Raw genomic sequence first — 21,461 nt, 5'->3', positions numbered from 1 at the left:
GTGAGTTAAGCTTTATAATAAATGAGAACTTCTTTTAAGTTAACAGATAGTCGAAAATAATAATAACGAAGTAAGAAAAGATCATTTGTTTGTTCAGGGTATAAAAGCAACGACATGAAAACCACTTTTTGTCACTCCAGAAGATCTAGAAATAAAGAAATAAATCATTTTTCTGTTGGAACATCGCACTGACGAAAGTTTTATTTGGTAAGAAAATACTGATACTTTATTTTTTTAATTAAAATGGATTTTTAACTTTGAAACAATTCAAACATTACGTTGAAATATGACATTTAGATACTTAATAATTTTCAAAATTGTAAATTGGTTTAAAATGTTTCGATTTGTCATACTGAAAATTCGTGAATTTCAATATGCGTGCAATTCATAGACTATATTGCACAAATAAGTTACGAAAACAACTTCTTACACAATTTTCATATTATATTGTATTCAAATTTTAAAATTATGTAAATTGGACGAAAATTAAAAATCTTCTTGTAAATGGAAGAAATGGACAACTTTTGTACGCTTTTTATTATTAATTTTACATAAAATCGGTGGGGAGATTTCTTGGTGCGATTTCAAAGAATTTCAAAAAGTTTGGTTAGTATTAATTATTTTGAAAACTAGTAGGGTTGTAAATGTTGTAAAATGGATATTGGATACATTTTATTTTATTGAAAATAATGCGTGTGAAATTTGTCTACTTATCTTAAAAATGTATTAACTCTCCCCAATTCACTTCTTCAATCTTACAAACGTAGTCTAAGTTTTGTAGGTATTTTCAAATTTTTTGGAAAATATAAAATAAACTTAAAAGAGGGTAGGATGCGACCCATAGTATTAACTTTATATTGTATTTATTTGTTTGTCGTGCGCCATCAAAAATTGAAGTTTTATTTGCTTTTTGTAGAGAGACGTCAAACCAAATAAGTATGAACACAAATTTGTTCTTCCACTTTTCTGATGGATTTTCAAAACCGTAATTGAAATCCGATTCCAAATTCACTTCAGGTTTTTTAAAATTAATTTTCGAGATTTTAGATAACAAATTAACTTACTTAACAAATTTATTTATGAGATTTTTTCTAAGTAGTTTTTTTTTAATGAAATTATCAAATTCAGGGATTCTTGCAACTTGGCCTTAAACACAGAATTCTTGATTAAATACTTTTTAAGAGGCTTATTTAAGAAATGAATGTAATTGTAAAATTCTAAATTGAGGATAGATCCTACGCAGCCATTAATCCCATACAAATATTGTTGTGTTTGGAAAATAGAAAAAAAACTTAAATTTTCCGCCCTATTCAGTTTTTCTTAAAACTACACCGGATGTCTAAAACATAATTTTCGGGAAACATTCACTTCCAAGGTTAAGTTAAGAACTTAAAAATAAGTATACGAGGACCACTTTTATAATTGTCCTTTACGGAATTTTCAAAAGTTTGCAGTTCGAATTAAAGTTTATGCTGTTTTCGGTTAAGCCAATTTGGTTGTTCTTTCTGCCATGTACCAAACGTCTTTTTTTAAAGGTTTATCTTCAAATTTTTGAATAATAGTTTCATTGGTTTTTAACTTGCTTAATCATATCTGAAGCGGAGATATCGAACAAAAACAATTAACAGTTTTTCTTTTAGGGAAAAAAGTATTTGTCATCTCAAATATTTTTAGAGCAAAAATATTTTTATAATACTAAGAATAAAGTTTTTGAGATTCTGTAAAATTTAAAAAGGAAATTCAAAAAACGTATGGGAACTATAAATGGCAAGTATTGTATTTCCAAAAAATGTTGAACTTGAGATTTTAGTCAAACACGGTACGATGGTACAAAAGTCGGAAAAAGTGGATCAACCTATCCCATCCGTCTGTGTGTCCTTAACCCTACAGCCCAACAAATTATATCGATTGATTCCAATTTTGGAAATAATTTTTATCAACAACGAACTGATAGGTTCTAATTATTCTTAATTTTGGTTCTTCCAATTTAAGAAAAAATATAATGTTTGTGTTTTTCCTGACAGGTTACCCTCAAAGCACCATTATACTGATTTTAAGCTTTCTCAAGAACTAATCCACTGATTTCAATATTTTTTTCTGCTCTTATACTGTTTTAAAAGTGATCAAAAACTTAAATGTTTTTATTTTTAAAAAATTATTATAAAAACTGACATTTCAAAAACGGGTTAATAGTTGTTATGAAATTGAAATTCATATTAATATGCTTTAGTTAACTGCATACTAAAAATGCCGCACGAATAAAATCGTATGTTGTTAAAACATGCATTTCCTCACGTACGCCACTAAGGTTATCTGCCGGCCGTCCGGTTGCCGTATACTGTAGTGGCAGTAGACGGTTGCTATACTGCCCGGCGCCGTATAGCATATATGCTCTTCTTTGTGCCGCTCACAAAATGTCGACGTCCGGATTTTTGCGGTACGGTCAAAACCGTATACTGTGAAACGAGCCTTGGTCTGTACGTCCATACGTTCGCGAGGATTTTTCGACGTCCATAGCTCAAGAATTAGTAGAGATATCGACTTCAAATAAATTTTGTTATATAGAAAGAACTCTCGAAAAAATTGCGTAGGTGGTTTTTTAATATTGCAATTTAAAAAAAGGTCAACATTTTGGTAGACCCAAAATATCTTACGAACCAATAACGCTAGCTTGTTGAATTAAATTTAGTATATTTTTAGAAAAAAATCAAATTAACGGTTTTTCTATGAATAAAAAAAATTAACACAAATATTTTTCACCTCGAATATTTTACGGACAAAAAAACAACGAAGAATAACGTTTTTTTTTTACAAATTGACAGCTTTTTTTACAATCGAAAATAAAACAATACTAAAACTTATTAATTATTTATTTTCGCCTCAAAAGTATTTTTTAAAATGTAAGTTATTGGCGTCAAACTTATTTCATCTTCCAAAAAATGTTGTTTTTGACACTCAATAAAATTTTTATAAACAAAATTAAAATCTACGAAAAATTTTTAATCGACAGACAGGAAGTATTTGAAATTTTTTCCAAGTTGTTTTTGAATTTTTTGATGAACTTGGTCTTGAGCTAACTAAAAAAAGGTTGTTCGGGATATAGTATGTATTGACTAACGCTCTGACGGAAGCGGGTCGAAATTCTGTTTTTTAAAATACAGTATGGTCAAAATTCTGAATTATACTGTATGGTCATAATACTGTATTGTGAATATTGTGTATTTCACAATACTATACATTTAAAATACTGATTCAAAAAATGCTGTATTGTCAAATTACGGTATTTATTAATATTGTATTATATTGGAAGTTTTGACAGATCTATTAGTTTTGTGCAATTTTTGATTATAATAGAAACAATTCAGGTAAATATGTTCAAATTAAATTTTTAAATTTTCAATTTGGTAAATCGGACAAAATTCAATAACTTTTAAAAGGAAGTCAAAAATACTACTAAACCTATTTTTTTTAATACATGTGTTGCCCCTAATATGGTGAGAACATGGATAAAAACTGGTAACATTTTTCAGCTCTGAATTTATTATTCATAAAATAAAAATGTATTAATAAAACTTTATAAAAATGTTTTAATTTTTTAAACTCGAATACAATTCCTTAAAAAAAATCTATGTTTTCAAAATGTGACAGAAGAGTTTTACGTGCCTCTTTTTAAGAAGAATAATTATAGATATTAATAATATATTTCAGACTTAAATAAATTCATATTAAGCTTAAAAACGTTTGAGTCTAAAATTCAAACTTAAACTTGACTTAAATTTTGTAACAAAAGTGTCAAATTCGTCACTCTTTCCCTTTAAGAAGTGAAAAATTAGTGAGAAGTGAGTTTTACCTGACTCTTTTTTAAAAAGAATAATTGTAGAGCTAATTGAGGGTTTAAAGACTTATTACCTTCGATCTAATCTTGGGAAAAATTTTGATAAGTCGGAAACAGTAATATTTCGCAATGGTGGAAGAAGAGCAGACTGCGAAAAATGGTTTTACAAAAACTCTGAAATAAAGCTGTCTATAATCAATACAAATATCTTGGTGTAGTGTTTAATTACAATATGTCTTAGAATCAGCATCTAACAAACAGATTGGGAGCATCTAAAAATTCTATCAATTCAACATGGTCGAGTCTGCTGAGAGACAATACCGTCCAACACTCAATAAAGTTCAAAATATACAATGCCGCCTCAAAACCGTTTATGTTGTACAAGTTAGGGGATACCGTGAATACAACCAAGTTGAAAAAAAGAAAAATAAAAAGATGCTTTTCACTGCCCGATAATACGCCTAACTATGCTCTGCACATTAAACAGTCTTACTGAAGGGTTTTCTAATGTCCCTCCAGCTACATTTTTCTTTCATAAGACGAAATCTTAATCTTCCTAATAATAGATTACCCAACATTTTATTGAAAGCCATTATAAGCAAGAAAATCTTCTTGGCTAAGGAATGGTTGGATCTTTTCCTTTTTGTCTTTTGGCATGAATCTACTTGAATGGCCCAGCTAACATAACATTCTCTTAATGAAAATTAAATAAAAACTGAATTTACAGTTAGTGCGAAACAGTCTCAATTTCACGATGAATATTGCAACTTGATGTACTCTGGTATACCGAACTACTTTGATCAATCCAATTCACTACTTCCATAATATCAATGGAAGAGCCTTGCAAGGAGATACAGATGGAATATGTACATTGTGTAATATAGATGAATCGGAAAATAACATGCACTTCATTCGAACAAGCTTTGTATTCAAAACGTACAGAAGAAAATTTCTTGGCGGCGGCATACTTTCTTATTCTCAACTTCTCAACACTCTTAATGGCTACTGCTACTCAAACTTATATTACTTCTTGAAAGCGTCAATTAAATATCGCAATGTTATTATAAATGAATTTTCATAACTTCTTATGTAACTTAATCTACTACTAAACTCATATATTTTTTTTAATTTCCTTTTTAACATGACAGGCAACTTAAAGTTATTGTCAAAACTAATTTTAAACCAGCATTACCAATTTTTTTGTAAAATATTTAAAAATAAAATTATCTATCTGTTCATCTATCTAATTGTAGATATTGCATATATATTTCAGACTTAAATGACTTCATATTAAGGTTAAAAACGCTTGAGTAATACATTAACAATTCTCAACAAACTTTAAAATTCAAACTCAAGCCTTAGCAAATTAGCCACTCTTTCCCTTTTATCAGTGTAAGCTTTCACGCCAAACAAACCGTTCACATGATTCCTTCAAATTTATGAAAACCCACATAAAAACCAACCTCAAAATGTGCTAAAATTTATAAATCAATACAAAATTATTTTGAATTTATTACACCCGCCTCCGGTCCATGGCTCCACATAAAATATTCGTTTCATCACAAAAATGCACACACTTCCCTGAGATCAATTTATCGTTACATTAAAAAAAAAGAAATCCAAGTATCTATAAGCTCCAAAACTCCATATAAAGGCCAACAATTTGTTTCAACCTTTATTGCTGTTAAATGTTGATCTGTGGTCTTCTCTTCCCCTTGGTATAAAGCAACGAGCAACGAATCAATATTGAGATTGATGGGTCACTATGCCAATGCGTTTTTGTTTCCATCCACAATGAACATAGACAACACTCAAATTCATCATCATATCAAAAAGCATCAACATAAACTTGAACACAATGCCGGCATTTGGGACACACATCCTCCATAAGTCTTCACTTTGTACCCATGAATTTAGCTGAATTTCAAGACAAGCAAAAACAAAATCAAAAACATACCCGAGAAAAGAAGATGATGCGAGAATTGAAGACTTCCTTCAGTCTTTGATGCACTTTTGTGTTATGGGGGGAAACCCAAAAGCAACAACCATAGTACTTTCGATTTCTTTGACAAAGTCTTTGGGAAGCTAAAAGATAAAGCGTTGTGGTTGTGGAGCACTCATGGTTCAGTTGGAAAGACGATCTTGTTGAAGACAGAACTTAGTCTTCTTTGTGGAAACGCGCCAAACCAAAATGTTTAGGATCCTCACAGATGATGGTACCTCTGTTGGCAAGGTGTACAGGCTGTGTGTCGTCTCTCTATGTGGAGCCTCATATCGATCGTGTGCATCTTCTTTGGGATCGTGTAGTTTTGATTCGTAATTACTGCTCAAGACATCACTTCGTGTGCCAAAAGACGCTGCTGCTGCTGCTGAGGCATGTTGCAAATTTGTTTGATCCACACGCGATCTACAACTTGCTGGCGCTTCTTGGTGTATGTTATGAGACAAAGACGACGCGCCACCTCAGGAACAAGAAGTTCGCGTGAACTTTCACGCGTCTTATGGATTGGCATATGGCACAGGCAACTGTGACTGCGACTGCTGAGCAGAACAAGACAATCGAACTGAACTGGAAGCAATCTTGGTAATTTGTCGTTAAATTATGTAATACATTTATTTTTTGATTAATTATAGTATTGATTTACAAGGTGTTTAATTTTGTTGTTGTCTTTGCAGTAAGATGTAACTTATAGAAGAAGATGAAGAATTCACGTGCAGTTCATGATTTTATGTAATTTCTGTGTGCTACAAGTGCACGAGCTTAAGCTGAGGCATGACACGGGCAGAAGATTATCGAAATTTACTTAAGGTTGTAACTTTTATAAATATGATTAATGAACAATTATGGTTAACGTGAGTGATTTATTTATAATTTTATTTTGTTAGATAAAAATCATCTTTTTATTAAAGTTTTTTTGTGTAATTTTCAGTGAAGTTGTGATTTCCAACGTTGACGATGGAGTTGTTGTTGGTGAAGAATTATGTTGAGCGTGAGACTTCAATTTGCGAAAAGATGAGTAATGTCTTTATATTTCCAATTATAAAAGTGTGAATTACATTAACTCATAGTATATTTAAGAAAACACAAATTAAACGATTTCATAAACATGCACGTGAGATAGTAATGGTATTTTTTTGAATGTTAATGTTTAATATTTAGATTATCTTTGAACATATACATATATATTTTGTTGCAAGGGAGCTTAAAAATCTAGATATTTTGAAGAATAATAATTATACATCACATAGATATATATATTCGATACCAATTGTTAACGCGCAATAATTATAACAATTCACATTTGTTTGTTTTGTATTTATTATTTATTTTATTTTAAAGTATGGTTTAATGTTTTTTTTTAATATATAATAAATTTGTAGCTATTTTTTGGTTTTTTGTTTTATTAGAAAGAGAAAAGATTTAAAATAAGAAAAAGTTTGGACTTTAAAATTAATAATTTTAATCAGAGCCTAGTACTCAGTTTCTTAGACTGATTCTGTGTATTTGGTTAACTTTTAAGTTACTTAAACAATTAAATTTTTATGGCCCTGATTACGAGAAGCGAATCGAACGTTCGACTTAAAGCGAACATTTGAGAAATCCAATATAGAACAAAATTAAGATGGATTAATTTTGACAATCAAATAGGTTAACATCACTTTTTCCAAAAAAAAGTTAACTTTTAAAGTAAATATTAAAATGGTATTCACGATATGAGTGATTTCAAAAACGTTCGCTTACAGTCGAACCTGTGATTTGCTTCTCGTAATAAGGCCCTATAATATGGGCAATTTGAGAACATTCGCCAATTTAAAAACAAAAACAAAGGAGAACATTATTATCCGTACGTTTATATAGCTCCACATTCAAATCAAATGAAAGAATAATAAAAAAAAGTTAAAAAAGTAGCACTGAAAGTTTTGGGTTTTATAATCATGAATTTTTTTCCACCTCATCTGTTTCACAATTGATATTTTCGGAAATTTCAGACAAATTATCGTAAATCATTTTAATTTTATTTTTTAAATGTTCTTAAGTGGGACCCACAAACCTTTTTTTACATCATACATTTTTATCGTGTTGCTTTACACTTTTTGATGCATTTTACATTTAGATTAGTAACCACTCACCCTTAAGAAACATTTCAGAAGTGTTTCACGAGCGTCTTTACCAACAAAAAAAAACATTTCAGAAATATTTTCCTGGTTCTGAAATGTTTTTTAAATATTTCTGTAATGTTTCTTTGGTCTGGGCACACATTGTTTATTATTGTAATATTATTTATAATATTTACTAGGTATATTTGTATAACTTTTGGAATATCCATAAGCATAAATATACATAATTTTAATTATAAGAAAATCGTCGGGACCCACACTGACAACTTCCTATTGGTACTCTTCAAAATAAACATTTTTTGCAATAAGCCAATTTTTTATTTAAGGAACTTAAAAAGTATGCAATAAATAATTGAGGTATTACTAAACCAATTATGAAAAAACGGTTTTAAATACAATTGAAAACGGTTATTTTTTAAGAGCTTGAGAACTTTTTAAAAAAAAAACGCATAAATTTTGCAAAATCTCATCGATTCTTTATTTGAAACGTTAGATTGGTCCATGACATTTACTTTTTGAAGATAATTTCATTTAAATGTTGACCGCGGCTGCGTCTTAGGTGGTCCATTCGGAAAGTCCAATTTTGGGTAACTTTTTCAAGCATTTCGGCCGGAATAGCCCGAATTTCTTCGGAAATGTTGTCTTCCAAAACTGGAAGAGTTGCTAGCTTATTTGTGTAGACTTTAGACTTGACGCAGCCTCACAAAAAATAGTCTAAAGGCGTCAAATCACATGATCTTGGTGGCCAACTTACCGGTCCATTCCTTGAGATGAATTGTTCTCCGAAGTTTTCCCTCAAAATGGCCATAGAATCGCGAGCTGTGTGGCATGTAGCGCCATCTTGTTGAAACCACATGTCAACCAAGTTCAATTCTTCCATTTTTGGCAACAAAAAGTTTGTTAGCATTGAACGATAGCGATCGCCATTCACCGTAACGTTGCGTCCAACAGCATCTTTGAAAAAATACGGTCCAATAATTCCACCAGCGTACAAACCACACCAAACAGTGCATTTTTCGGGATATATGGGCAGTTCTTGAACGGCTTCTGGTTGCTCTTCACTCCAAATGCGGCAATTTTGTTTATTTACGTAGCCATTCAACCAGAAATGAGCCTCATCGCTGAACAAAATTTGTCGATAAAAAAGGCGGATTTTCTGCCAACTTTTCTAGGGCCCATTCACTGAAAATTCGACGTTGTGGCAGATCGTTCGGCTTCAGTTCTTGCACAAGCTGTATTTTATACGGTTTTACACCAAGATCTTTGCGTAAAATCTTCCATGTGGTCGAATAACACAAACCCAATTGCTGCGAACGGTGACGAATCGACATTTCACGGTCTTCAGCAACACTCTCAGAAACAGACGCAATATTCTCTTCTGTACGCACTGTACGCATTCGTGTGGTTGGTTTAATGTCCAATAAAGTAAACTGAGTGCGAAACTTGGTCACAATCGCATTAATTGTTTGCTCACTTGGTCGATTATGTAGACCATAAATCGGACGTAAAGCGCGAAACACATTTCGAACCGAACACTGATTTTGGTAATAAAATTCAATGATTTGCAAGTGTTGCTCGTTAGTAAGTTTATTCATGATGAAATGTCAAAGCATACTGAGCATCTTTCTCTTTGACACCGTGTCTGAAATCCAGCGTGATCTGTCAAATACTAATGCATGAAAATCCTAACCTCAAAAAAATCACCCGATATGGTTTGTGTATTTGAACGAACTAATGTAATGCACAAACATTTTTTGTCGATCAGTTATTTCCCGGAATTTGCTATTATTTGGGACGAGTTCTATTATATTTTATAAACTGTCATGATGAGTTAAGCTACCAAGCGGTGAGCAGTGTGAAAGCAGCCAATATCAGCCCTTCTAACAAAAACTCATTCCAAGAAAAATATAAGACTAGTAAATTAAGTTTAATAGTTTTTTTTTTTAATCCGGTTTGTGTTTTTGGGTAAATTTGCCCAAAATAACAGCATATGACAAAAATCTTAGTCTCGTTGTATAACATTTTTCAAAGGTAATGGCAGACTATTTTTCGTTTTTTTTTTAAATCATTGCAATGTATTAATTTTTAGCCAAATGGCGTACTTCTTAAGTGAAAAGTGCAAAATTTGCCCATAAAGTCGTCACATTATTTTTTATTACAAATGAACTACGAAATGTAATAATAAATCTGAGATATAAATCCGACAGACTGAAAACAGGCAATATTGAAATAAACACGTTTGAAGTTTTATCCTGAGTTATATCGCAATAAAAAACTAAATTAAATTGAGTGGCGCAACAGTGACAGTAACAACTCTCAACCATTCCTGTGTGCGAGTAATGTTGTCGAGAATGGAGGGGACCTACAGTTTATATGCCGAATCCGAACGGCTTATTTGAGAAATCACTTTTTCATGACAAGAGTTACTTTTGGAGAATTTGTCAATTCCTCGCAAGAGGCAGTACCCGTGATAAGAAAAAATTGCGTGGTTGGTTTTTTTGCCCTAGCAGTTTAAAAAAAAAAATATTGCTAGCCCTAAAAATCTCACGAACCAATGGCGTTAGAGACTTCAATTAAATTTTATATTATATGTATATTGTAACGTGATACATAACAAATATGTTTTTGGAAAAGATTAGAATTAACGTATTTTTTAAACAAAAAAACTAAAAAAAATATTGTCACCTTGAAAATATTACGAATAGAAAATAATTTTATGTCCAGAATAATTTTGTGCAACGAAGAATAACGTTTTAAACATGATAAATCAAATTGACAGTTTTCTTTATAAAAAATAAAGCACTAAAAAAAAAATTACTCACAATTGGTAAAATAGAGTTTCGACCCAAATATCTTTTCAAAACTTTGAAATTATGGCTTAAAACTAATTTTATCTTATAAAAAATATTGTTTATTAATTTCTTTATAAAAATCCAACAGTCTGAATTTTTTGTTTATATAAGAAATAAAAAAGTTAAGAAATGCTACTAAAATTGGTAAATATTTGTTTTCTACTAAAAATTTATTTAACAAAACTAGATTTTGAAACTAAACTATTTCTTTATATGAAAAATATTGTTATTTATTTTCAAATTTTTAAAAAAGTACTTACTTAAGGTGGCGCTACAGTCCGGGCGGACCTGGGCCTCAACCAACATGCGTCTCCAGCCAGGTCGGTCCCTAGCTAGCTGTCTCCAGTTGAGCACGCCAAGTTGGTTAAGGTTTTCACCAACCTGAGTGCGCCACCTGGGTCGCTGTCTTTCTCTACTGCGCCGTCACTCGGGATTGGATTTGAAGACCTTCCGGGCTAGACCGTTGATGTCCATTTGCTCTACATGACCAAGCCATCTATGTGGTTGGACTTTAATTCTGCTAACTAGGTCAGTGTAGCTGTACAGCCCGTACAGTTCGTCTTTATATCTTCTCCTCCGTTCTCCATCTACATATGTAGACGGGACCAAAAATGACCCGAAGAATTTTTCTTTCGAAGCATCCTAAGACCCTCTCATCTTTCTTTGACAGGGTACATGCCATAAATGAGAACAGAGATGATGAATTTTTTATAGATGGGGATTTAAGATGCTCGAGAGAGGACTTTACTTCTCAATTGCCTTGTAAGTTTGAATTCAGCGCTGGTGTCGTTGTCTGTGTTTATAGAGGTGCCTAAGTAGACAAAGTCCTTAACTACCTCGAAGTTGACATGGTGACGTTTTTTCCAAGACGTCGTTGTTCAACGTCCTCTTTTGATGACAGCATATATTTGGTCTTGCCCTCATTGCCCACTAAACCAATCTTCTTCGCTGCAATGCTCAAAAACGCTCCACTGAGGTCACGCTTTGATCTTCCAATTATGTCAATATCATCTGCGAATCCTAGTAATTGGATGGACATTTGGAAGATAGTGCCTCTAGTGTTGACGTTTGAATTTTGCACAATTATTTTCAAAATGATGTTAAGGAAGTCGCATGAGAGTGTATCGCCTTGTCCTAAACCTTTTTTGACATCAAATGCATCGGTGAGATCTTTTCTGACCTTGATAGAGCAGCGTGCATTCTCCATCGTCATTCTGCACAGACGCATAAGTTTGATAGGGATGCCAAAACTAGACATTTCTCTGTAGAGCTCTTCCCTATGGATGCTGTCGTACGCGGCTTTAAAATCGATAAAGAGATTTGAAGCTCCTGTGTTTTTTCCAAGATCTGCCGTAGTGTGAATATTGGGTCGATAGTGGACTTTCCTGGTCTGAAGCCACACTGATATCAGGTTGTTGACGAAAGGCTTCAGACGTTCACATAATACGACAGAAAGGATCTTATATGCAATGTTAAGGAGACTGATGCCTCTGTAGTTGGCGCAGTTTAGAGGGTTTCCTTTTTTATGTATCGGGCAAACTATGTTGAGATTCCACTCATCGGGCATGCTTTCTTCCGACCATATTTTGCAGATGAGTTGGTGCATGCTCCGTACCAAGTCATCGCCTGCTGCTTTGAATAATTCGGCAGCGATGCCGTCAGCTCCAGCAGCTTTGTTTGACTTAAGTTTAGATATAGCTATCTTCACTTCGTCAAGGTCTGGTAGGCGGAATTGTTGATCAGCGTCGCCGAGGTTGAGAGGAATTCGGTTCGTCATCGCCGTTATTAAATTAAGAGAAATGGTCTTTCCATATTCTCAACATAGACCGCGGTTCCACTACGATGTTTCCCTGATTTGTAAGTGTAAACAAAAAATACTAACGATTTTTGAAATTTTAATATATGTATAGATAAATCAGATTCGTCTGATAAAGTTGTGTATTTTATTTATATTTGTTATGAAAAGATCACGATTAAAAAGATCATAATATGATAAACCATAAAATAATAATCAAAGGTTGTTAACCTTCCAAAATAAACTGTATCTAGTAATAATAAGAAATATTATGCTAAAATATACAAACTAACTAGTTTATAATAATTTGTAAATTATCTTTTTATTTTCCTTTTCTATAAAAATACCATATTTATTACCTTTCATTATTTCTTCTTATAAACATTTTTCCATTACATGAATCATAAAAGCGAAAAACAAATCCGGCTGCTTTCAGAATACAAACAAAATAACACAAAACCACATTTATATTCGCACTTTTAAACACCCTCAATGTATTTATATTTTTTTTTTCAATAAAAAGAAGTTAGCATCATTATAAGAACTTTTGTGCATCAGATGATGGATCAAATTTCATCTGTAAAAAAATTGAACACGTAAAACACACAAACCAAGGAATGGCTTAAGAAAAAGGAAGGCCATCTTGTGGGAAGTTAATGCATGTGTTATGAAATTTAAATAAATAAAATATGCAAATTTTACAGACATAATTAATTGACTGTGGACATTCCTTGCAACCATCATAAAAAAATACAACCACTATAGTAAAGTCTAAAATGGTTCTACATATAAAATGTTAAGTTTATTATAATTTATTTTCAAGGGAAATTGTTGCAAGTAATGAAGAAAAACTTTACAATATTTTCAACGATAGAACTAATTTTTCAAACTTTTGATGTTGGTATGTTGCACATCATTGAGTTTCTGTCATCATTTATTTTGTTCATCAAGGAACACAAACAAAATAGAAGTTTAACGAAATAAATGAATCGTGAATCTTTACGCTTAATTCAGTAATTATATTTTATGAAGTATGTAAGTTTCAAAACTCAAGACCACAATAAATTGAATTATCGGTGATTTTATTAATTTCAACATCAAAACCTATCTTTAAACTATTAACTATAAAAAGAAGCTACAACACACTTGAAACACGTTTATAAGTTTAAAGTAAAATCACTACGTCAGGTGTCTGACGTAGATTGTATGAAAGGGGGCGTATTAAATAATTAGCCTCTAATTTGATGAACATTGTTGCTAATATTTCATAACCAACCGAGACTTTTAAACTGTTTGTAAGAAATCAATCAAAATGCACAACAATTAGGTTTAACAAATAAACATTTTTTCTTACAAATGATGAAAACTATTAACTCTTATTAAAAGCAATTTGTTAGCCATCTTTTCTTTTAGTTAGACTTTATAGACAAAACGGGCTCATAAATCGGTCTTGTTATTCGAAGCGAGTTTGGGAATTGTAGGTTTTGTATAGTTCGTAGAGTTTGGCTGACCATGAAATTTCTTCCTCAGATCTTTAAAAATCTATGGTTTTAAAAGCTACCAGTTTCCTTAGACCTAATTGTTACTGACATCTTCCTAGTGCATTGTTTTAAGCTCCTGTCTCCCCTTAAGATATAATTCTCAAATGAAGTTGTCATTATTTACCGACACCATCCCACACATGTCAAACAAAGAACACCAAAAAAGACCTCGAATATTTGCTGTCCTCGTAATTTAAATCAAATTTTGTCAATCCCCAAAGACCCATCCCAAAGCCAAACAAAACAGATTATTAACATTCCTTAGCTCCAAAGAGACCAAACCTATTTGCTATAGCTGATGGCTGGCAATGGCTTGGTTTTGCTCGGCATATAGACTGCACAGTCACACCGACAACACCACATCACACCACACCTAATCGCCCAAAAAATATCGACGGGTATTATGCATTTTTATCCATATATCGAATCAAGTCGTCGAAGACGATGACGACGATGGTGATGGCGAAAAGGGAAGTGCTGGAAAATGGAAGAAATCAGATCGCTAGCGGCTATTGAATGCATAAGGTTACGAGGGTAATAAAATTCTGTGATGGAGATGAAACCAATCGTTATTATTTGCAGCAAAACTCCACATCGGATGCCATTTTACACTCTTTGAAGATTCCCAATGGTGAGACACACGTCACGTCGTCATATTCAAGCCATAGTCATAGTCATCCTCATCGTCATCGAAGTTATACTTCTTCTGGCACAGATTCCTCTTTCGAATATCAGCATCAAATTGGCGTGGTCAAGCTGCAATAAAACTATCAAGACCATCCAACCGACGACGACGAAGTCTTTTATACTTCGACTTCTTTTGCTTTTTTCTTCCATGAAAGTGAAACTAGGTCCCGATACCATTCACAAAGTGATTTTTCTACGCAGTTATGCAATGGAACGACACGAAGATGTTGCTGAAGCTATTTTCATTGTGCAATCCATCCAAACCGCTAACCGAGCCACCATCCCATAGCATACCACCATTGCACTGGAGCACGGATCAAGATTGAATCGTCTTGGTCTCCGCAGTCAGTTTATCCATTTGTCGGTATGTCAGTGGTATGGTTGGTGGCGGTGGCGGTGGCGGTGGCGGCAAAAGGTAATAATGAATGTCAAACTAAATCTTGGACTCTGTTGCCGATGTAAAGGTCAGACAATCCTGAAACAAGTGAACCGCCCCAAATTCAATTGCTTCTCAGAATCTTGTTCGTTTTTTAATGGTGCGATGAACCGTTTTCTCTTTGGTGGATATTTGAAACTTATTGCCATAGTTATTAAATATATCAGGTGTACATTTTAATCCAGGGCCGGAGATATAAACAAAGGAATTTGTGTGAAATATGTTTTTTTTTTTCTTGAGCAAGTCAAAGCTTTAAAAGTCGTACTCGGTTTCTCCGTATAACTGAATTTCGTCCCGATATCATTTTTTTTCGTGAAATATTTGATTTTTAGTATCGACATGTTAAGACAATAAATTTGTTGATGATATTTGGTCCATCGAATTCGTGGATCTCCTTTAATTAAATTTGAGAAATCATAAATCCTTTTTCATACCAAGTAAACCAACGAGACCAATGAGACCAATAAGACCAATGAGACCAATAAGATCAATGAAACCAATGAGACCAAAAAGACCAATGAGACCAACGATACCAACAAAACAAACGAGGCCAACGAGAACACCGAGAACAACGAAACCAACTAGACCAACGATACCAACGATTCCAACGATACGAATCAGACCAACGAGTCCATCGAATTCGCTCTCCTTTTATTAAATTTGAGAAACCATTAAACCTTTTTCATACCAACTAAACCAACGAGCCCAACTAGAGCAATGAGACCAATGAAACCAATAAGAAAAACAAGATTGATGAGACCAATGAGACCAATGATTCCAACGATACTAACGATACCAACGATACCAATAAGACCAACGAGACCAATGAGACCAATGAGACCAATGACACCAATGAGACAAATAAAACCAATAAGACCAATAAGACCAACGAGACCAATGAGACCAATGAGACCAATGAGACCAACGATACCAATGATACCAACGATACCAACGATGCTAACAATACCAACGATACCAACAATACCAACGAAACCTACGATACCAACGATACCAACATACCAATGATTCTAACAAACCAACCAGACCAACGGGACCAACGAGACCAAAGAAACCAACGATACCAACGAGACCAACAAGACCAACGAGACCAAAGAGACCAACGATACCAAACAACGATACCAAACAACGATACCAATTATACCAACGAGACCCACGATACTAACGATACCAACGAAACTGATGAAAGAAAAGAGACCAACGAAACACCGAGAACAACGAGAACAACTATACCAATGAGACCAACAAGACCAACGAGACCAAAGAGACCAACGATACCAACCAGACCAACCAACGATACCAATGATACCAACGGTACCAACTAAACTAACGAGACCCACGATACCAACGATTCCAACGATACCAACGATACCAACGAAACCAATGAAACAAACGAGACCAACGAGAACACCGAGAACACCGAGAACAACTAGAACAACGAGATCAACGAGACCAACGATACCAACGATACCAACGATACCAACGACAAGACAGAGGCAGACCAGGCCAAGACAGAGGCAGACAAGGCTGATAAGACTGAGAAGAGTGGCAAAACTGACTGAAATTCAAAGTCCAGAAACAACAAAATCATTTTGTAAATGTTTTAGGCAGTCCAATTTGGGATTTTGGGTTGTCTGGATTCTGGAATTTCTAGATTATGAGTTTTTTGGGTTCTGAAATTTCTGAATTTTAGGTTTTTTCAACATTTTGTCTTTACTGGATTTTGGGTTGTCGGAATTTAGGCTTTTTTGGGATTTCTGAATTTTGCGTTTATAGGTTTTTAGAATTTTTGGATTTTGGGTTTTCAGTATTTTTCTTTTCCGGTTAGTGATTTTGGGACTTCTGGGTATCTTTTTATTTAAAGTATTGCGTGGATTTTTGTGTTCTAGGGTTTACTAAGTTCTAGGATTTCTCTCTTCTTGTATTTTTGGGGTTTTGTATTTCTGGATTTTAGGGTTTCGAAATTTCTGAATTTAGTGTTCTTGTTGCTCCAGAATTTTGTCTTCTCTGGGTTTGGGAATTTCAGGCTTTTAAATTGTCTTAATTTTGGAGTTTAGGTTTTTGGGATTTAATCTTTCTCTATTTAAAGGCCTCGGGATTCAGTTTTTTTGTTTCTTTAATTCGAATTTCGGGATTCTCACCCCAATCGTATTCAAAAGGGCCAAAAGTATCGATGCATTCACTTAATTCAAAATCTTTAGGAAATATACATAAAAATGTAAGTATCACGAAAAACATTAAACCAAAGTTGTTATGACGTGGTGAAGACGGACTTTAAAATCTTTGAATGAAGAAACAATAGGCAGGCACCTTCTTCCGTACACATCCCTGTCCATTATTTCCCATTAACGCTTAGCATGAAAAGTCAGAGTATAACAATAAATATTCTTATCGATAACTCAACCAATCCATTAGTGTCTTTTGTTTTAAAGTATACAGCTAGAGGTGTAAAGTGTACATCTTCATCTTCAATAAATTGAAGATTCACTTGAATTCCTTGATGGTCGCTTTGCTATTTATTAAAGTTTAATTCAAAGATTAATTTAGTTTTGAAAAATCAAAAGTTATTATAGTCACCTAAGCAGGTCAAGAATTTTTGAGTTTGGGTTAGCTTTTGAATTGTTAATCGTTATTTTAGGCGGAACGTAGTGATGGGCAAATGCTCGTTCCCTTAATAGCGAGTATAATATAATTTGTAACAATTTGTTCTTACGGAAGACTTGAATCACACAATTTATTCTTGAACTTCTTATCCAGAGCATGAATGAATTTATTGCCTTAATTGCTCTACAATAGAAGGAGTAAACCTCCATAAGACTTAAGTACATCAAACATAAGACTTAAAACTGTATGCTTATATGGTTATAGCCTCACAGAAATAACCTTTACAATTTCATGCTTTGCCTTTTTTCTTCTCCTCGTTTTAGAGTCTTTATGTGTTATATGAAGTTTAAATAGTTTAATTAAGTGCAAGTTGCATTTGCAATTTAAATAAAATTAAACGAAGACTTTCAATTTACATTATTTCTGTGTTGTTTTGTTTTTGTGTATGGAAATCGACAAAAGAAGAATCGTGTCGAACGAAGTAGTAGCAAGAGCACAAAACATCATTGCATTGCGATTAAAATGCGATTAATCAAATAACAGAAACTGGATATCCGACTAACTGTCAGTAGGGCAGAGTTTTCTTTGCTTTTATTTTCAGTATCTTAAAGTTTGTGTTTTGTTGAAGTTTTTGCGATTTTTACCGATGACTCAAAGCCATAATGACCAGGGCTTTTATGATCAAAGATCAACCTCAAAAGCAATTAATTAAAGTCACGGTTTTATGATGATCGGTGTCATTAGTTTTTATGATGGTGGATTTGGTTTCAAATTATAGCTTACTGTGAAAATTGAACTTCAGAGAGTTTTTTAACTTGCAGTTTATGTTTATTGGAATGAGAAGGTGGAAAGGAATTTTAAAACAAGAGTGTATCTTTATGCTGGAATGTAAGAAGCACGACACACATATAAGGATTCAACTTGGGTAAATCAGCTGCTCTTGAGAACAATCTATGGGGGGTCAGTTGTCAATTTGATATTTGGCGGTCAATAGAGATTTTGATTGGTTGTACAGAAGATTCCAGTTGCTACTGAAATTGCTACATTTGTTTTAAGATAAGGATGTTCAAATAGTAGACAAGTGCAATCAAGGGGACACAAGCGTCCACAGGTTTTTATCAAACTCCTACTCTCACCTTCCTGTGGTGAACATCGGGTGCTTAGTACCTTAACTGGAGATTGGGTTCCACTCCAGTGGAAAGTTGTTGGGGACAACATACGAGAGAGGGGGGAAAGGTGTTTCCACTAAGGTACCTCTCCTTATCCAGACAGCAGCGGAGGAATTCCCGAGATGGAATCAACGTCTTGAGTTCCAGTAAGGTTGAACTACTTCGTGAACACCTTATAGGGCTTTTACGACTTATTCGGAGCCCAAGCCTATAAGGAGTTATACTTAGGATCTGGCCCTCCAGGTTTGGGGTTGTGCCGTCGGGGTGACTTCCTGGCCATGTAAAAACTTCATAGTTGTGAAACACCAACAAGCCTTGGATATAGACGGATTTACTGTTGACAACCTACGCAAACGAATTAAGAACAACGAACTTCGGATATGCACGTGGAATGGTCACTCAACAGACCACGTGCGGCCAAAAAATTTGCGGAAGAATTTAACTGTAACAAGGCAGATATTACCGAAAAACTGCGATATCTACTATGGTGACTGGTACCACGAAAACCAACAGCGCTTATTTGGATGCGGCTTTGTCATTGGAGCCAGACTTAGGCAAGAAGTCTTGAGCTATAGGTGCATCAATGAGCGCCTCATGACCATACGCATCAAGGCTAAATTCGGCAACATTAGCCTGATATGCGCGCACACCCCAACAGAAGAGAAAGATGACAACACCAAAGATATGTTTTTTCGAATTCTTAGACAAAACATATATGCGCAGTGTCTACTTGTAGCTACGATATTAAAATTGTCCTGGGTGATTTTAATGCCAAGTTAGGAAAGGAAGACATCTTTGGTGGAATAATCGGGAAAAACAGCCTGCACGGCGACACTTCCGGCAACGTATTAAGGCTCATAAGTTTAGCTGTGGGGAGAAACGTCATGGTAGCCAGTACGAATTTTCCATCTACCATCAGATTGACCATATTCGCAAATTCCTTTCCGATCGAGTTACAAGTTACCTCTCTCAAAGTTCTCTGTCGCCAACACAATGTATCGAAAACCTGGCAGCATTGAAAAGAGGCAATCGGAGAAGCCGCCTCTGACGTGCTGGGTGTCAAGTAGCCACCAACAAGGAACCCCTGGTTTGATGAGGAATGGCAGCAGGAAAATACAACCAAACGATCTGCTCACGAGTTCTATGAGCAGAAGAGGCGAGAAGCACACCGACTTCTCAGAAGGAAAAAGAGAGGGCATGAGAAGCGTGCGGTCGAAAATGTTGAGAAGTTTAAAAGCAGGAATGAAATTAACAGGTACATAGAACCGAAGGCTGCAAAGACGTAAGTGGTAACAACATAGTGGAACCGCAGTCACTGCTGAGAATATGGAAGGACCACTTTTGCAGACTGCATAACGGCGACAACGAACTGAATTCCGCTGTCAGGCAGGATGATCCATTCAACATAGACGACGAAAGCCAACAATTCCGTCCTTTCGACTTAGACGAAGTAAAGATTGTCATATCTAAGCAGAAGTCTAATAAAGCCGCTTTAGCGGATGCCTTGAATGCCGAGCTCTTTAAAGCAACTGGAGGTAAGTTGCTTAGGAGCATGCACCAACTTATCTGTAAGATATTGTCGGAAGAAAGCATGCCCGATGAATGGAACCTCAGTATTTTTTGCCCGATCTTGAAAAAAAGAGATTCTCTAAACTGCACCAACTATAGAGTAATCAGTCTTCTTAACATCGTCTATAAAATCTTCTCTGCCGTAATATGTGAACGTCTAAAGCATATCGTCAACAACTTGAAAGGTCCTTATCCGTAGACTAGGAAAGTCCACAATTGATCAAATATTCACATTACGGCAGATCCTGAAAAAAACCCAAGAACACCAAATCGACACCCACCCTCTTTTCATCGACTTCAAGGCCGAACATTACAGTATCTACAGGGACGAGCTGTATAAGGCCATGTCAAGTTTTGGCATCAATGCAAACTCGTCCGTTTGTGCAGGATGACCACGCTGCTTTATAAAGGTTGGAAACAACTTAACAGAACCTTTCGATGTCAAAAAAGGTCTTAGACAAGGTGATGCGCTGGGACCAAAGTGTCGCTATATAAGACCCTCATCATCCCAGTCCTTCTGTACGGTGCAGAAGCATGGACTATGACAAAAGCGAATGAAAGCGGATGGGTCGGTTCGAGAGAAAAGTTCTTAGTGTGCTCTACGGTCCCGTAGGTATCGAAGGGGAGTGGGGAAGAAGATGGTACGACGAGCTTTAAGGGCTGTACTGCGAGGTAGACTTAGCCAGAAGGGTAAAAGTCCAACGATGAGATGGCTGGGTCACGTAGAGCGCATGGAAACCAATGCTCCGGCTTGGAAAGTCTTCGAATCCACACCCACAGGACAGCGCAGTCCTGGAGCGTGAAACTGGAAGCATCTAGCTAGGGACCGAGCTAGA

At 34.6% G+C, this 21,461-nt stretch overlaps 1 protein-coding gene and 1 long non-coding RNA gene across 4 annotated transcripts; both read left to right on the top strand.

Moving 5' to 3' along the window:
* The first annotated feature begins 5,985 nt into the window (after positions 1-5,985).
* LOC129952481 (uncharacterized) lies at positions 5,986-6,953 on the top strand. Of its 3 annotated transcripts, none has more exons than XR_008782323.1 (3): positions 5,986-6,419; positions 6,512-6,644; positions 6,766-6,953. It is a non-coding gene; the product is annotated as an uncharacterized LOC129952481 (long non-coding RNA). The 3 variants fall into 3 exon arrangements; XR_008782321.1 differs by having other exon boundaries at positions 6,512-6,688; XR_008782322.1 differs by having other exon boundaries at positions 5,986-6,439; positions 6,512-6,688.
* Positions 6,954-15,206: 8,253 nt separating this feature from the next.
* LOC129949104 (homeobox-like protein HDP1) lies at positions 15,207-16,608 on the top strand. Its single transcript, XM_056060351.1, has 2 exons — positions 15,207-15,244; positions 15,981-16,608. Exons 1-2 carry the CDS (start codon positions 15,207-15,209, stop codon positions 16,606-16,608), a joined length of 666 nt encoding a protein of 221 aa, XP_055916326.1.
* The last annotated feature ends 4,853 nt before the right edge of the window (positions 16,609-21,461 follow it).

This window comes from Eupeodes corollae, chromosome 3, assembly GCF_945859685.1.
Source record: "Eupeodes corollae chromosome 3, idEupCoro1.1, whole genome shotgun sequence".
In the NCBI taxonomy this organism is placed as follows: Eukaryota; Metazoa; Arthropoda; class Insecta; order Diptera; family Syrphidae; genus Eupeodes; species Eupeodes corollae.
The sequence above is the reverse complement of the archived record's forward strand: the minus strand, read 5'-3'. Positions and strand labels throughout refer to the sequence as shown.

Bases quoted from the DNA above. Each gene is read 5' to 3' on its own strand.
- LOC129949104 (XM_056060351.1), top strand. From the start codon at position 15,207: ATGGTTGGTGGCGGTGGCGGTGGCGGTGGCGGCAAAAG. The intron at 15,245-15,980 runs GTAATAATGAAT...GCCCAACTAGAG, and splicing joins GGTGGCGGTGGCGGCAAAAG to CAATGAGACCAATGAAACCA.